General features: G+C 35.9%; 1 protein-coding gene across 9 annotated transcripts in view; it reads right to left on the reverse strand.

Annotated features, from left to right (window-relative positions):
- MRTFB (myocardin related transcription factor B) overlaps positions 1 to 18,589 on the reverse strand; it is a 294,808-nt gene that overhangs the window by 156,357 nt on the left and 119,862 nt on the right. For 8 of the 9 annotated variants that reach the window (XM_077141744.1, XM_077141742.1, XM_077141748.1 and 5 more), the window contains one exon: positions 108 to 328. In XM_077141744.1, coding sequence (XP_076997859.1) covers positions 108 to 261 — 154 coding nt within the window. In that variant the 5' untranslated portion in view covers positions 262 to 328. Of the gene's footprint in view, positions 1 to 107; positions 329 to 1,855; positions 2,298 to 18,589 lie in introns of those variants that run through there. The other variant, XM_077141749.1, reaches the window with a different exon arrangement.

Raw genomic sequence — 18,589 nt, forward strand, 5'->3', positions numbered from 1 at the left:
AGGTTCTCCTTAGTGACAGACTGCCATTATGTAATTGACAAAATTTCCTAACAAAGAGGAATAGATTAGGCTTACAAAGGTCCTGCTGCACATGTTAGGTAACTTACCATTCTTCCTTTCATTCAGAGGGGGTAAGTGCTGACTGGGCTGCAAGGAGAGTTCCTGGAATTCATGAGCAACGGCTTCACTTTGAGGACTTGGAGCAAGATGGGCTAAAGGTCCCAATTCATCCTCAGTGTCTATTACTCCTGTATGATCCATTGTTTTCCAGCCACTGACAACAAACAGGGTATACAAGACACCTCTTCAAAGTGGCCTGTTAAAGAAACTGTTGAAATAAAGAATGTATAATTAGATGATATACTTATTTATTTTGCAATTTACACAAAAGTATTAAAATGGGAACCCTGGGTTCTAGTCTAGATTCATAGTTGTGTACCCATTACCAATTCATTTGCCCTTTCTGTCCAAAATACAGGAACAACATACTTCCCCTCTAAAAAAAGTACTTATAAGGTAAATAGTAGCTTTAAAGTATTTCGAACAGCTTTTAGTGCCACAGATTAAAGATATAGCTATTGGTGTCATTACTTAAAATAAGATTTTAACGCATACTAAAATGAGAAGAAAGCCAACAAATGGTGATGCATATAAAAAAAGCAGTTCAGCTTGAAAAACCATCTTAACTCCTACATATCAAGCAACTTTAAATTAGTCAACATTCTCAGCAAATGCAAATGTTTCAGATAATGATTGTTCTAACGCCCAACTCTCAGAGTGAGAACTATAGGGACAGAACTCTCACCTAATCCATGATGAACAAACAGCATATGACAAAGAAACAAATCCTTATTTTAAGCCACTGAGATGGCTTAAATGAGCATAAGCTGGCCCATTCTGACTAATAGAGAAATTGGTACCATAAGTACCAAAGATATAACAAAATCCCTAAACTGTAGCACTGGCTTCAGAGCTGAGTGGTGGGCAATAATAAACCTGTTATCAGAACCTAGGAAGCAGTCAGCGTTATTTATAGCCCAACATTTGATAAAATGGTTGCCTGCTTAGAAGCATTCCACATCAAGTTTGTTAATCCGTTCACCCATTGACGGCCATTTGGGTTGTTTCTAGTTATTGTCTATTACAAATAAAGTTGCTATAAACATTTCTCTAAAAGTCTTTATATGGATATATGCTTTCATTTCTCCTGGGCAAATATCTATGAAACGAGTGACTAGATCATATGGCAGGTGTTTAAATTTTTAAGAAACTGACAAATTGTTTTCAAAAGTAGCTGTAACATTTTGCATTCCTATCAGCAGCATTGGAGAGTTTCAGTTGTTCCACATCCTCACCAAGACTTGATATGCTAAACCTTTTTAATTTTAACCATTTTAATGGGTGTGTAGTGCTATCTCATTGATTTTTAATTTGCATTCCTCTAATGAGTAATGATGCTGAACATATTTTAATGTGCTTAGTTGCCATCCATATAGCTTATGTGGTTAAGTTTTTGATCAAATCTTTTGTCCACTTAAAAAAATTAGATAGTATGTGCTCTTATTAATAAGTTTTAAGAGTTCTTAACATTCTGGACACAATTCCATTATCAGATACATGATTTGCAAATACTTTCTCCTAGCTGATGGCTTATCTTTTCATGCTCTTAAAGCTTTTTATGTTCTTATTAGTATAAGAACAGATCTTTTAGTTTGAGGAAGTCCAGTGTATCAATTTTTTTCTTTTAGCAATTATGCTTTTGGTCTTATAGCTAAGAAACCTTTGATTAAGCCAAAGTCACAAAGATTATCTCCTATGCTTTTCTTCCCAGGCATTTTATAGTTTTTGGATTTACATTTCAGTCCATGATTCACTTTGAGTACGTGTTTGTTTCTTTATTCTGGAGGACATGGATGAAAATTGTTGGGTTTTTTTCTTTTCTTTTTTTGCTTGTTTGTGTTTTTTGCCTTTGGAATCCAATTGTTCCAGCATCATTTGTTGAAAAGACTTTTTCTCTACTCAGTTGTCTTCACATCTTTGTTGAAAGTCAATTCACCATTTATGTGTGGATTTCTTTCTTTTCTCTCTATTGATGTTCCTAGAAAGGGTAGAGTCAAAGGGGGAAAGACCTAAATTCTGTGAACAAACTATTTCTGACCCCTAATCTGTGCATGGGCAGAGCAGTCCAGATAATGCAACACAAATGAATTAAGATTTTCGATTCTATCTACCACAAAAAAGACAAGAGTTTGCAGTTGGAGTTCAGCAAAGTTAACTGTCTGCCAAAACAAAAAAACACTCTTGAGAGGGAACTACAGCATCTACAGTTGTCAATCCAGAATTATATAAGCATTAAAATACCCTTTAATAATGAAGGCAAAATATATTCAGGTAAAAGAAAACCAAAACAATTTGTTACCAAAGACACACATTAAAAGAAATGCTTTCCAAAGAGGAAATATAAACGGCTGAAAAGATGCTCAATGTCACTACTAGGGAAATGTAAATCAAAACCACGAGATACATTTCAAACCTACTAGAATGGCCATTATCAAAAAACAGACAACTACAAGTGTTGGCAAGGATGTGGAGAAATAGTTACTCTTCTTCACTGTTGGTGGGAATGTAGAATGATGCAGATGCTCTGGAACAGTTTGGGGGTTCCACAAGAAGCTAAGCATACAATTATCAATGATCCCGCAAATCCATTACTAGGTATAATTCAGAAGAACTGTAAGTAGGGACACGAATAGACATTTGCACACCAATGTTTGTGGAGGCATTATTCACAATTGCCAAAAGATGGAGGAGGCCCAAATGTCCATTGATAGATGAGTGGTAGGGAAACTGTGGAGCTGTAGGAAGGAATAAAACTGTGGTGCATATGATGATGTGGATGACCTTCAGGACCATATGTTGAGTGAAATAAGCCAGAGACAAAAGGACAAATATTATATGGTCTCACTAACATGAGCAAACTGTGGAAGTTAAATTTGAGAGTATAGGTTATCAGGCAATAAAAAGAGAGTAGAAATTGGGAACTGATGCTTAAGGGGTATGGAATGTTTAATAAGGTTGATTGTAAAGGTTCAAAAAGGGATAACACAATACTGTGTGATGGTCGCACAATACTTTAAGTAACTTTAAGTGTAAGTATAGTTGATAGAGGAAGGCCAGGGTCATGTATGTACCCAGAAGGAAAGCTAGAGGGTAAAACTGGACTGTACAACTTCACAAAACTTAAGAGTGGATGATGACGATGGCTAATTGTACAAATATGAGAAAGTTCTTACAAGAACTAGAGCAAACTCAAATCACTATTACAAGGTGTTAATAATGGAGGCTGTGCTGGTCTGAATCTGTGGTGGACCCCAGAAAAGCCATGCCCTTCAATCCTGATTCAATATTGCTGGGTGGGAGCATACTGATTGTTTCCATGAAGATGTGACCCACACAATTGTGGGTGGTAACTTGGTTAGATGATTTCCATGGAGGTGTGTCTCCACCAACTGAAGGTGGAGTTGCTTACTGGAATCCTTTAAAAGAGGAAAAATTTTGGAGAGAGTCCCTTTTGGTAGAGCCACAAGAAAGCTGGCAGATGCCGCCATGTTCGCCACATGCCCTTCCAGCTGAGAAACAAACATTGAACGTCATCGGCCTTCTTGAACCAAGGTATTGTTCTCCAGATGCCTTAAATTGGAAATTCCTATAGACTTGCTTTAATTGGGACATTTTCTCGGCCTTGGAACTGTGAACTAGCATCTGATTAAACTTCCCTTTTTAAAAGCCATTTCGTTTCTGGTATACTGCATTCTGGCAGCTAGCAAACTAGAACAGAGGCTTTATGAAAAAAATACAACTAATGCAAATTAAGATCTTTAGTCAAAAGTAACATTGTAATATTCTTTCATTAATTGTAACAAAGGCACTATACCAAAACCAAATGTCAATAATAGGAGGATATAAAAGGTATGGGACTTTTTTTTGTTTGTACTTTCAAAAGAAATGTGAATGCTCTTCAAATTGACTATGGTAGTGAATGTATAATTATGTGATTATACCAAAGAGCCACTGATTGTACACTTAGGATGGAGGTGTGGGAATAAAATTGTTTAAATAAAAACTAAGAAAAATTTTAAAATAAAAAAAAATCTAAAAGAAGTTCTTCAGGCTGAAGGGAAGTGATATCAGACAGAAGTCTGGATCTTAGGAATGAAGAGCATGAGAAATGATAAATATGCAGCACAAGAAAGACTAGTTTTTCCTCTTACTTTTTTTAATATGACCATTCAAAACAAAACTTCAACACTGTACTATGGGGTTTATAATGTATATAGACATTATATATATATAATAATTATAACACAAAGGATGGAGGAGGGATAAATGGACTTAAAAGACTTGCAAGATTCTCATATTTTATGAATAGTAGTAAATTTTTAATTTCAAGTAGACTCAGAAGTTAACTGTAGTCCCTACAGCAGTTTAGCAGCTCCTTGGAAAGTTAGATATACAATTACCATATGATTCAACAATCCCACTTCTAGATAAATATCCAAAAGATTTGAAAGCAGGGACTCAAACAGATACTTGCACACCAATGTTCAGGGTGGTATTACTCACAATTGTCCAAAGATGGAAGAAACCCAGGTGTCCATTAACTGATGAATGAATAAACAAACTGTGCTATATATATACAGAGGAATATTATTCAGCTGCAAAAAGGAATTAAGTTCTGACATATGTACCAATATGGATGAATTTTGAAGACATGATGTTGAAATAAATGAGACAGAAAAGAACAAAAATTGTATGTTCTCACTGATATGAAACTATTAGAATAATCAAACTCACTAAGTCTGAATCTAGATTATAGGTTATGAGGAGCTAGGGTGGGGATAGAGAATGAGGAGTTAATGATTACACTGTGTAGCTTCTATTTGCTTTCACTGCAAGGTTTTGGGAATGGACAGTGGTGCTGGGAACACAACATTGTGAATGTAATTAACAACACTGAATTGCATATGCAAATGTACTTAAAAGAAGCAATTTTAGGTTGTATATATATTACTACACTAAAAATTTAAATACAAGCAAACATAGGACTGCAAAACACAAACAATGAATTTTACTGTAAAGGATGGACTCTAGTTAAGAGCAATTATAAAAATGCTCTTTCAAGGACTTTCAGAGGATGGCCAAATAGAGTAGCTCAAGATTAGCCTTGCTCCATGGAAAAATTAGAGAAGGGACACGAGGGCAACTGAGGCAGTGATTCAGGAATGCGGTTGACCTGGGAGACCCTTCTGCACCACATGGGGCAGCCTTGCTTGCAGAGGCTGAGGAACCAAGAGGCAGAAAGATGGAGCCTGGTGCAGAGGCATGGAAGCATGGAGACGGGGAGCCCGCCGAACTGCACAGATGGGAGCCCGGGACTAGAGAGTATGGCAGTCCGCATTCTTTGGGCGCGCTACCCTCACCAACACAGCCCCATGACTGGTGACTCACCCCACATCCCATGCTCCCAAACCCTGTCCATCACCTGCTCCTATTACCCACAATCCAGGCACCCCTACGCCACCAGCTCCCACTGCACCTACATGCCCCCCACCCCTACCCCAAATGCAATCCAACCTACCTCTCCTGCACCCTCCCAAGCACTACCTCCCATTTCTGTTCTCCACAGGCTGTCACCAGCCCATAAAGGCTGCGGGCACTAACCTTCATACCTAGGTTACCCCTGTCCCCCTGCTCCCCTGTACATAGTGTCAAACAGCCTCATTCTGATCCCCCTGAGCTCTGTGCATCTCAACAAATCAATCACAAGTAAAGAGATTCAATCAGTCATCAAAAATCTTCCTACAAAGAAAAGCCCAGGACCAGACGGCTTCACAGGGGAATTTTATCAAACATTCCAGAAAGAACTAACACCAATCTTGCTCAAACTTTTCCAAAAAAACTGAAGAAAAAAGAACTCTACCTAACTCATTTTATGAAGCTAATATCATTTTAATGTCAAAAACAGGTAAAGATGCTATAAGAAAGGAAAACTACAGGCCAATCTCCCTCATGCCCATAGATGCAAACATTCTCAATAAAATATTAGCAAACCAAATTCAACAGCACGTTAAAAGAATTACACATCATGACCAAGTGGGATTTATACCAGGAATGCAAGGATGGTTCAACACAAGAAAATCAATCAATGTAATACAGCACATTAACAAATCAAAATGGAAAAATCACATGATCATCTCAATTGAGGCTGAAAAAGCATTTGACAAAATTCAGCATCCTTTTCTGATAAAACATTCTAAGAGATGGGAATCAAAGTTAACTACCTCAATATGATAAAGGGAATATATGAAAAACCAATAGCCAGCATTGTATTCAATGGAGAGAGACTGAAAGCTTTCCCCCTAAGATCATGTACACGACAAGGATGCCAACTGTCACCACTATTATTCAACATTGTGCTAGAAGTTCTAGCTAGAGCCATCAGGCAGGACAAAGAAATAGTAAAACTATGAAGCTAATATCATTTAAATGCCAAAACTCTCATTACTTACAGATGATATGATACTATACTTGGAAGAACCTGAGAATTCTACAGTAAAGTAACTTGAGCTAATAAACAAATTCAACAAGGTAGTGGGATATAAAATTCATGTGTAAAAATCAGTAACATTTCTATACACAAGCAATGACCTAGCTGAGGAGTCAGTTAAGGAAAAAATACCATTTAAAATAGCAACTAAAAGAATCAAATACTTAGGAATGAACTTAACTAGGGATGTAAAGTATTTGTACACAGAAAACTACATAAAATTGCTAAAAGAAATCAAAGGAGATCTAGATAGGTGGAAAGACATTCTCTGCTAATGGATAGGAAGGCTAAATATAGTTACAATGTCTCCCCAAACTGATCTACAGATTCAACACAATAGCAATCAAAATTCTAAAAACCTACTTTGAATATTTGGAAAAGCTAACTACCAAATTCAACTGGAAGGGAAAGAGACCACGAATAATAAAAGCATCCTAAAAAAGAACTAAATGGGAGGATTAGCACTACCTGACTTTAAAACCTATTATAAAGCCACAGTGGTCAAAACAGCATGGTACTGGCACAAAGATAAAAGCACTGACCAATGGAATCAAATCAAGAGTGCAGAAATAGACCACCATATCTATGGTCAACTGATTTTTGACAAGGCCCCCAAATCCTCTGAACTCGGACAAAACAGTCCTTTCAATAACTGGGCATGGAAGGATTGGATATCAATAGCCAAAAGAATGAAAGAGGACCCCTATCTTACACCCTGCACAAATATTAACTCAAAGTGGATCAAACACATAAAAGAACTATCACCATAAAGCTTCTAGAAGAAAATGTAGGGAAACACCTTCAAGACCTAGTAATAGGAGGTAGCTTCCTAAACTTTACACCCAAAGCACAAGCAACAAAAGAAAAAAGTAAATAAATGGGAACTCCTCAAAATCAAATGCGTCCGCACTACAAAAGACTTTGTCAAAAAGGTGAACAGGCATCTAATTCAATGGGAGAAAATATTTGGAAATCACATATTGGAAAAAGGTTTGATTTACTTTATATACAAAGACATCATACAACTCAACAACAAAAGAACAAACAACCCAATTATAAAGTGGGATAAAGATATGATAGGCATTTTTTCTGAAGAGCAAATACAGATGGCTCAAAAGCACATGAAGAGCTGCTCATTTTTACTGACTATAAGGGAAATACAGATCAAGACTATAATGAGATACCACCTCATACCTAGAAGAATGGCTGCTATTACACAAACAGGAAGCTATAATGTTGGAGAGGAGGTGGAGAAACTGGGACACGTATGCACTGCTGGTGGGAATGTATAATGGTGCAGCCACAATGGAAGACAGTTTGGCGGTTCCTTAGGAAACTAAATATCAAGTTGCCCTATGACCCAGCAATAGCACTACTTGGTATATACCCAGAAGAGCTGAAAGCAATGACACCGACAGACATTTGCATACCAATGTTCATAGCAGCATTATTCACTATTGCCAAAAGATAGAAACAAACCAAATGCCCATTAACAGACAAGTGAATCAACAAAATGTGGTACGTACATATGATGTAATATTATGCAACAGTAAGACAAAATGATATCCTGAATCACATGATAAGATGGATGAGCCTTGAGGACATAATGCTGAGTGAAGTTAGCCACACACAAAAGGATAGACACTATGATTCCACTTTTATGACCAGCATAAAAGTATAATCAGAGGCTTATAATACAGAATATAGGGGACTCAGAGATACATAGAAACTAGAGAGGGGTGAACTGTTAGCTAAGGAGGATGAATTTCAATGTAAGGGAATAGACAGGAGTGACGGTGGTTCTCTAGTGGGTCTATAAGCAATATTACCATATTGAAAACGAACCAGATTGAAAGGGGTTGTATAGACCTACGTGTCCCACTGATTAACACTGGAAGTATGAAGGAGTTCTCACAAGAAATTCTTCAAAGACATGATGGTTGTACAAAGAGTATTAAAGGCCACGGTACAGAGGGAAAACTGCTATTATATGGTATGAGCTACGTTCAAAAGGAAACCATCTGCACCACCACAGCAACAGCAGAGGTAAATAAGGGGGGAAGAACAAGAGTTAAGAGGAGGTTTTGATTTCCTATTCAGTGAGGGTGTGTTTATTAGTTTTCTTTCTCTTGGGAACAATGAAATTACTTAAAATTGAAAATGTTGATGGACTGTGGACTTTGGGCCCTCTACATGATGTCCAAAGAATGCAGGTGGCTAAAGGATGCACAGATGGAGAATAGATTGCTGAAGGATGGTGTATACCTATGAACGAAGGTTGTGCTGCTACTAAAAAGAACAAGTAATGAGGCATTGAATGATGTGAATGTGGAAAATTTGGTGAGACAAAATAAGCCAGAATCAAAAGAACAAGAATGGTATGGTCACCTTTAGAAAATGCTGTAAGAAAACAGGGGCCCAGATTGTAAGCTTTTAGAACAGACTCATGAAGTTCAGAGTGGAGATTATTATTTCTGGATTTTGAGAGGGTGTTTTATATATAACCTGATATTTAGAGATAAGAATGAAGCCAAAAAGGTTGGGATTAAAGTAATTCAGAACATAGGAGTAAGGAGGACAGCGTCTGTATTTTAGAACCACACATATTCTTTCAGACCAATGGAAGAATGGTTTATTTGGTCTGGACCTGAAATTTTCTGTAGCGTATAATCTAATTCAACCTATTTGCATAGCTCATTTGAACAACTGAAAACACAGGGAGCACAGAATAAGAAAGTGGTTCTTTAACCCTGTATAGATAATTGTAATGCCTGCATACATCCTAGAGCTTATTAAGCAGATAATCAAAAAGTATTGGCAAAGTCCCCTGAGTGATGGGAGAAAAATATGGAACTATTAAACTTACCATCAGGGAATCCCCTGATACTATGTCAAACTTTAGGGACACCCAAATTAATAGGCCATGCCCTCGATCAGGAGGCGTACTCTTGTGAGCCTTATGTAGGTAGCAGAGAAGCTTACACTACCTACAGGCATGCCTAAGAATTACTTCTGGAGAACCTTTTGTGTTCCTGAGATGTGGCCTCAGCCTCTCTAAGTCCAACTCTGCAAAAGAAATCATTGCCTTCCCCACTACGTGGGACATGACATCCAGGGGTAAAGTCACCCTGGCGACGAGGGAGATGACTTCCAGGGATGAATTCAGACCTGGCACCAGGTGATCAACAATTCTATTCTGACCAAATGGAAGAAAAGAAGTGTAATTAATAAAACTATCAGAGAGAGTTCAAATAGAATCGAGAGGCTACTCTGGAGTTTGCTCTTACAGAAGCTTCAGTTAGACCTTATTACCTATCATAATCTGACAACCCCCAACCAGGACCATTCCAGCCAATCCTAAAGAACACCTAGGGCAATAAAGAAGATTCCACAAGGGTTCCATGCACTAGAGTAACTTTCCAGAAAGCTATAACCTCAAGTTAGGTCCCTGGTCCAGATAATTCTTGAAACCTAGCCCAGCCTCTTCAGAACATCAGATAGTTCCATCTTCCTACCCTATATTAGTGACAGACACTTCTGTGGTGGTTAGATTCAGTTGTCAACTTGGTCAGGTGAAGGCATCTAGTTTTGTTGCTGTGGACATGAGCCAATGGTACTCATTTGTTGCTAGTTACATTTTCAGTCGGCTAGGAGGTGTGCCTGCTGCAATGAATGACATTTGACTTAATTGGTTGGTGCTTAAATGAGACAGCTCAATGTAGCACAGCCTAAGCAGCTCAGCATACCTCATCCAAGCACTTGTAGCTCAGCCCAGGCCTTTGGAGATGCAGAAAGGAATCACTCCAGGGAAAGATGCTGGAACCTAGAGGCCTGGAGGGAAGGCCAGCAGAGATCACTTTATGCCTTCCCATGTAAGAAAGAACCTCAGTGGAAAGTTAGCTGCCTTTCCTCTGAAGAGTTAACAAAATAAATCCCGTTTTATTAAATCCAATCTGTTTCTGGTGTGTTGCATTCAGGCATCTAGCAAACTAGAACACATTCCAAGATGAAAACTTTAGAATCACCATAGCCCAAACATCCCTAAAGAGAGGGATGGAAAGATCAAAAGTGATGGTGGAATTATACCGAGAAGATAGGAATTAACAAATGAATATGAATGCTGAATCATTAAATTGCTATCTCTTAGTCTCCAGCATTTTACAGCAGCTAAAAATAAAAGCCTAAAATTGTGAAACTGTAACCCATTTCAAACTCTGAAATATGTTCTACAACTAATTGTGGTGCTGTGCTTTGAAATTTATTGCTTTTTTGTATATGTTATTTTTCACAAAAAAGAAGGAAAAATGTTGATTGTGATGATAAAAAATATTTAAGCCCTCTAGCCTCCTAAATTCTGGAATAGCTAGAAGGAGGATCATATGGTAACCCGTGACAAACTCTGGGATCTGTCCTGTAACTACTTGTTGAAGAGTGCTTTGAAAACTATTGCTTTTTTTATTTCTTTGCTTTGCATATATGTTATACTACACAATAAAAAAAGTTTTTTAAAAAAGCCCTTTCATGACTTGTAAGAAATGTACCACACTAATGCAAGGTGTTAACCATAGGGAGGTATATGGGAACAATTGTGCAGGATTTTTCTGTAACCCACAACTTTTCTAATTAAAAAGAAACTCTAGGAAAACAAAGAAAAAACTAAACACAAAATAAGACCAAAAAAGAAAGCAAAGATTTATATTATAGTTAAAAAGCCAATACTGAATCAGATAAAGGTCTAGTATCCAGAATTTATAAAGAGATTGTTCAACTCAACAACAAAAAGACAGCCAACCCAATTACAAAATGGGAAAAAGACTTGAACAGACACCTCTCAGAAGAGGAAATACAAATGGCCAAAAGGCACATGAAGAGATGCTCAATGTCCCTGGCCATTAGAGAAATGCAAATCAAAGCCACAATGAGATATCATCTCACACCCACCAGAATGGCCATTATCAACAAAACAGAAAATGACAAGTGCTGGAGAGGATGCGGAGAAAGAGGCACACTTATCCACTGTTGGTGGGAATGTCAAATGGTGCAACCACTGTGGAAGGCAGTTTGGCGGTTCCTCAAAAAGCTGAATATAGAATTGCCATACGACCCAGCAATACCATTGCTGGGTATCTACTCAAAGGACTTAAGGGCAAAGACACAAATGGACATTTGCACACCAATGTTTATAGCAGCGTTATTTACAATTGCAAAGAGATGGAAACAGCCAAAATGTCCATCATCAGAAGAGTGGCTAAACAAACTGTGGTATATATATACGATGGAATATTATACAGCTTTAAGACAGGATAAACTTATGAAGCATGTAATAACATGGATGGACCTAGAGAACATTATGCTGAGTGAGTCTAGCCAAAAACTAAAGGACAAATACTGTATGGTCCCACTGATGTGAACCGACATTTGAGAATAAACTTGGAATATGTCATTGGTAACAGAGACCAGCAGGAGTTAGAAACAGGGTAGGATAATGGGTAATTGGAGCTGAAGGGATACAGACTGTGCAGCAGTACTAGATACAAAAACTCTAAAATGGACAACACAATAATACCTAATTGTAAAGTAATCATGTTAAAACACTGAATGAAGCTGCATCTGAGGTATAGGTTTTTTTTTTGTTGTTGTTTTTTGTTTTTTGTTTGTTTTTGTCTGTCTGGTTGTTTTTTTTTTGTTTTTTTTTTGTTTTTACTATTATTATTACTTTTATTTTTTTCTCTATATTAACATTCTATATATTTTTCTGTTGTGTTGCTAGTTCTTCTAAACCGATGCAAATGTACCAAGAAACCATGATCATGCATCTATGTGATGATGTTAAGAATTACTGATTGCATATGTAGAATGGTATGATTTCTAAATGTTGGGTTAATTTCTTTTTTTTCTTTTTTCCGTTAATTAATTAAAAAAAAAAAAAGCCAATACTGAAATAAAACAGAATTCTAAAAAGTTAGTTAACCCCCCCCAAAAAAAGGAGGAATAGAGAAACAAAAAAGAGATGGGAAAAACAAAAAGACAAATAGTAAAATAGTAGACCTAAATCCAACCTTATCAATAATTACATTAAATGTAAATGAATTATACTCTGATTAAAAGGTAGAGATGGACAGAATAGATAAAAGGTATGTCCTAAAAGTGATACATTTAAATACGAAGACACAAAATATGATGAAAATGAGTGGATGAAAAAAGATACATCATGCAAAAAGACTAACAAGGCTGGAATGACTATCTTATTATCAAATAGAGTAGACTTCACAAACATGTGTTAGGTATGTGAATTTGCATGCAAAAATGGCTTTTTTCACTAAGGAATATTAAAATATGAGTCTTAGATATTTTCAAAACTATGAATTTCCTTTTGTAGTATTCATTCATATAAAATAAAATCTGTTCACACCAAATTAATTCTCAGACAAGTACTATAATGCACATATAATGGCAAAATAGACAAACTCTGAATATTATTGATAATGATTTAGAAGATTATTTTTGGCATAAGATTTTAAAATGTGCACTTTCATCAGTTCTTCATTTTGAAGAATTTTCTTCAATCTATTATACCTTGACACCATGTTCACCTTAAATTCCCACACATCCCTCCAAATTAAGAAAATTATAAGCAAAGAAAATCTTTACAAAATGTAGCAAAAGGGAGAGAATAAGTGCTCAAAAAATTTTTAAGTTAATATTTTCCTGAACATTTTTGATGGATTATAGGCTATATCCTTTCTGAAATTTTACTACCAAATTTGCCAGCTAGCATCTGAAACTACTTAACTGCCTGATAATTTTCTTTTGCAACTGAAACACTCTCCATCCAGTAGTTTCTAATTGAGATGTTAAATAAATAGCATTAGAACTGATTCTTTCATTAGGTCACAACTTAGAGTAAGGCATTCATTATCATTTAATCTTGAAGAACTGGTACAAAATATTATTTAGCTAGAACTAATAAAATGAATGAAAATGGAGTTAAATTATAAGTCCCAATAACATATCTGCATTCCAAAATCAAACCAACTCAACATTTAGCCAATAGTGGGAAAGCACTAACTCAATCTGGGATATGGTTCCTGCTCTCAAAACAAAAAAACAAACACTTCATTATCAGATATTACATTGCCAGAGATAGGGAAAAAATACAAAAAAAAGCAAGAGGTATCACACCTTTATTTGCTCATCTATTCATTTTCTCTGAATAGAGTCATGATAACATCAAAAAAAAAAAAAAGATCTAAAACTTAAAAGGTTGCTGGGCTATCAGACCAAGGGGATCCTGAAGTCAGTGCTAACATTTGTTCTTAACTGAGTACAAGACCAAAGCTAAATCCCTGTCTACCCCATTTTATTGCCTATAATGAATAATTTAGATGGAATACTACTAAATAAGATGGTACACAATCACTGCTATATACAAGTGGCTGTAAATAATAAAAGAGTTTAAAGGACATAATGTCAAATTTCACAAGTTTAATATATAATCAGCCTAATGCTGACAGGTAGATTATCCAAATATATTCAACACAAACAGTTTTAGCAACAGCAAAACAGTTGTCCCTATCCTTTAAAGCTCCACTGAATTTCAAACATTAGGAAAACACCTGGTTAACAGCCCATTTAAAAAAACGTCTAAATTCAAACAAGATAAAACATCAGACTTGGTTTTAGAATGTTCAAAGACAAAGTTAATTACACATGCAAAGTAATTCCTTACATTAGAAAAGTATTTATCATTAAGTCCTATGATCAAACAAGTTGAAATTTTCAGGTCAAATGCACTATTGGAAAAATAACTTTGTGTCACTGGATTAAGTAAATTAGTGATGTAAACCATGGGTTATTTTATGTTACCTATTCTTCCTCCAAATCATCCTGATGCTAATTTTTTAAATATCTGATGTTACAGTTTATTATTCACTTACTAGTATAACAAGATTATGTCAGTAGTATGTATCAAAAATATTTTCTTAATAATGTTTTTTCTGTATAATTCTATTCTATATGAAATTTCTTAATTGTATCAAGAATTCAGAATTAAGTGTTGATAAATAAAACCTAGTAGGCCCATCCAGATGCACCCTGTGCTAAGTCCCATGTCAGCAAAACCAAAAGCTAAGTAAGTTTCAAGATGTAGCATCCAGGACAGAGCTAAAGGAAGAGGCTGGTAAATTGCTATAAAGACTGATGAGCACTGCTCAACAACCTGATGCCAGGGTGGGACATAAAGAACTAGTCCTCCAAACTCCAGAAAGGTGTAGTCTAAACCCAGATCTCTACCTTTAATCAGCTACTTCAGCTCTTTAGCGACCCACACTATGCTCCAAATCCCCTGGGGCAAAAGTGGCAGAAAACTTAAAAAGTAACCCTCCCCCAAAACTATGGAAAACAGTTAAAGGAGTACATTAACTGGGTAATTGTTGAATTAAGAAAATGCAGTTTCAAAAGCAGTAGAAGAAGCTCCTGGTATTTGCTGGTCCTTCCCACTCCCCAACCCCCAATTTAAAGGGTGGAGCTACACTGTGCTCCCATTGTGGGTCTCTGGCCCTGTTCCATAGGAAACAGAGTGGCCTGTGTGCATACCGACATGTATGTACATCATTGGCAACCTACTGGGTGTTACGTCTGAGAAACTGAGCCCAAATATGTCTTAAACTTGTCCTCCCAGAGTTTGTCCTGAGGCTGAGAAGCTGCATATAGACAGCTGACACAGTGGGAGAAACAATTAAGTTAAAAGGATCAGAGCAAAGAACTACCTGGATTAAGCATTCAAAAGAGCACCCAGGAAGGGGAGGAGGACTATTCCAAAGAGAAAGGAGAGGCAGCATTTACTAAAACTCCTGTGGACTGTAATAAACAGGGAATTCCTAAAGCTTCTAGCAAGTACAAGCCCAGGAAAAGAAACAGGATCCCAGCACAAGACAGGCTCAGATTAACACCATAGAGGTCCCTGTATTTCCCATATGCGAGGCTGATCTGTTTTATAGCAGGGTTAAACTCTGACTGAGACTACCAGTGAAAGCAGAGCCAATTTGCAGAGATTGAAAGGTACTTTTTTGTTGCCTTTGTTTGTTCTCATTAGTTCCTGGCATTCAAGAAAATCTGTCATATCAATGGATAGATACAAAATTAATGGACAACCAAGGAATTAAATGCCAGAGGTAAAACTTTAAAATATTAGAAGATACAGTATATAAAAAGATTACAAGACAAAGAAACAAGAGATGATAGCCCATCCAAAAGAATAAGATAAAAATCCATAACGATCAATGGAAAGGATCACATTTTGGACTTTCAGAAAAAGACTTTAAATGATGATCCTCAATGTGCTCAAGGAGATAAAGGCAACCATGGAGAATGAACTAAAGGATATGAAGAAAACAATGAAAGAACAATATGGGAATCTCTCCAGAGAAATACTAGAGTTGAAGAATACAATAACTGAAGTGAAAAATTCCCTGGATGGTTTAAACATCACATTGGAGATGGCAAAATTAAGAATGAGTGAACTCAAAGACAAGACAACTGAAATTATTCAGTCTGAGGAGCAGAAAGACAAAAGAAGGGAAAAAAAATGAATAACCTAAGAGATCTAGGGACACCATCAACTGTACCAGTATATACTTGATGAATGCCCCAGAAGAAGAAAGAGGGAAAGGGGAAGACAGAATATTCAAGGAAATAATAGCAGAAAATTTCCCAAATTTAAGCCAAAGAAATGAATACACACATTCAAGAAGTCCCAAGAATCGCAAATAGGAGGTTCAAAGAGAATGACACCCACACATGTTGTAACCAAATTATCAATGCCAAGGTCAAGGAGAGAGTTCTGAGAACTGAAAAAAAAAAAAAAAAAAAGCAACAAATTATGTACAAGGGCATTCTGATAAGACTAAGTGATTTCTCAAGAGAAACCATGGAGACAAGAAGGCAGAGGTTAAAAAAAAAATTTAAAGTGCACAAAGACAATAACTGTCAACCAAGAACTTTATATCTGATGAGAATTTCTTTTAAAAATGAGGAGGGATTAAAATATCTCCAGATAAATAAAAGCTGAGAAGATTTTTCATCACTAGACCTGCCCTTCAAGTGATACTAAAAGAAGTTCTTTGGACTGAAAGCAAAAAACACTAGACAGCGAGTTGAAGCAGCACAAAGAAATGGACCTGTAGTAAACGTAATCATATGGGTAATTATAAATGCCAGTTCTATTCTGTTGTATTCTTATGTAAATCTACTTCTTGCTTCATAAGAAGGTGCTAAAATGCAAATACATAACAAGTATGATAAATCAATGGTTGTTGACATACAATATACAAAGATATAATTTCTACAAATACAAAAATATTTATCAGGGGGTCAGATGGGTATAGGAACAGTGTTATCAGTATGCCATTTTCTTTGTTTTTCTTTTTTATTTTTCTTTATTTATTTTTTATTTTTTAATACCAAAAAACACATAACAACTGCAAACATTCCTATTTTGATCATGCCATTCTACATATATAATCAGTAATTCACAATATCATCACATAGTTGCATATTCATCATCATGATCATTTCTTGAAACATTTATCAGTATACTATTGAAGATAGTTGGCATCAAATCAAATATGAGTGTCACAGACTTAGAATGTTAAATTTTAACTACAGGATAACCACAAAGAAAATACCTGAAAAAAAATATTCAGAAAGAAATGAGAAAGGACTCAAAATGATACAACATAAAATTCCAAATAAATATGGAAGTAGGTATTAATGGAAGAACTGAGGTTCAAAAACGTAGAAGACTTACAAATGCCAACCAGCAAAATGGCCAAAGAAAATCTATATCATTAGTAGTTACTTTAAAAGCAAATGGATTAAATTCCTCAGTCAAAAGACAGAGATTGGCAGGATGAATTAAAAAAAAGCATGACCCAAGAGATTCACTTTAAATCCAAAGACATGCATAGGCTGAAATTGAAAGGAAGGAAAAAAAATATCCCATGCAAACAGTAACCAAAAGGAGATTTCAATACACCACATTCAATAACAGACAGGACATCTAGACAGAGCATCATTAAGGAAATAGACCAGAATGATACTTTAAACCAGTTGGACCTAATAGATATATACAGAACACTTCACCCAAAAGCAGCAGAATACACATTCTTCTCTAGTGCACACGGATCATACTCCAAGATAGACCACATCAGGTCAAAAAACAAATCTCAATAAATTTAAAAAATATTGAAATCATAAATGTATCTTATCTGACCATACTGGAATGAAGTGAGAAATCAGCAACAAAGGGAGAAACAGAAAATTCACAAATATGTAAATTAAAAAAATGTATTCTAAAACAGTCTATGGGTCAAAGAAGAAATCACAAGGGAAATTAGGAAATATCTTGAGGCAAATGAAAATAAAAATACTACAAACCAAGACTTGTGTGATGCACCAAAGGCAGTGCTCAGAGAGAAATTTATAGCTCTAAATGCTTACATTACAAAAGAAGAAAAATCTCAAATCAAAGACGTACCTCAAAACTAGACAATCTAGAAAAAGAATAAACTAAATGCAAAGCCAGCAGAAGGAAGGAAAGAAAGATTAGAGCAGAGATAAATGAGATAGAGAATGCAAAACAAAAGGAGACAATAAACAAAATCTAAAGTTGGTTTGAAAGGATCAATATAACAGATCTAGCTAAACTGGTGAAAAGATCAATATAACAGATCTAGCTAAACTGGTGAAAAAGAAAAAGGACACAAGTAACTAAAATAAAAAATGAAAAAGGGGACCTTACTACTGACCCCACTGAAATAAAAAGAACTGTAAGAAGATACTATGAACTGGCATACTATTTTTCGTATGCTAAAAAATTAAATAAACTAGACGAAATGGACAACATCCTAGAAACACTCAAATTACCTACACTGACTCAAGAAGAAATACAAGATGTCAGCACACAAATAACTAATAAAGAGA

Source organism: Tamandua tetradactyla, chromosome 23 (genome assembly GCF_023851605.1).
Source record: "Tamandua tetradactyla isolate mTamTet1 chromosome 23, mTamTet1.pri, whole genome shotgun sequence".
NCBI classification, from domain to species: domain Eukaryota; kingdom Metazoa; phylum Chordata; class Mammalia; order Pilosa; family Myrmecophagidae; genus Tamandua; species Tamandua tetradactyla.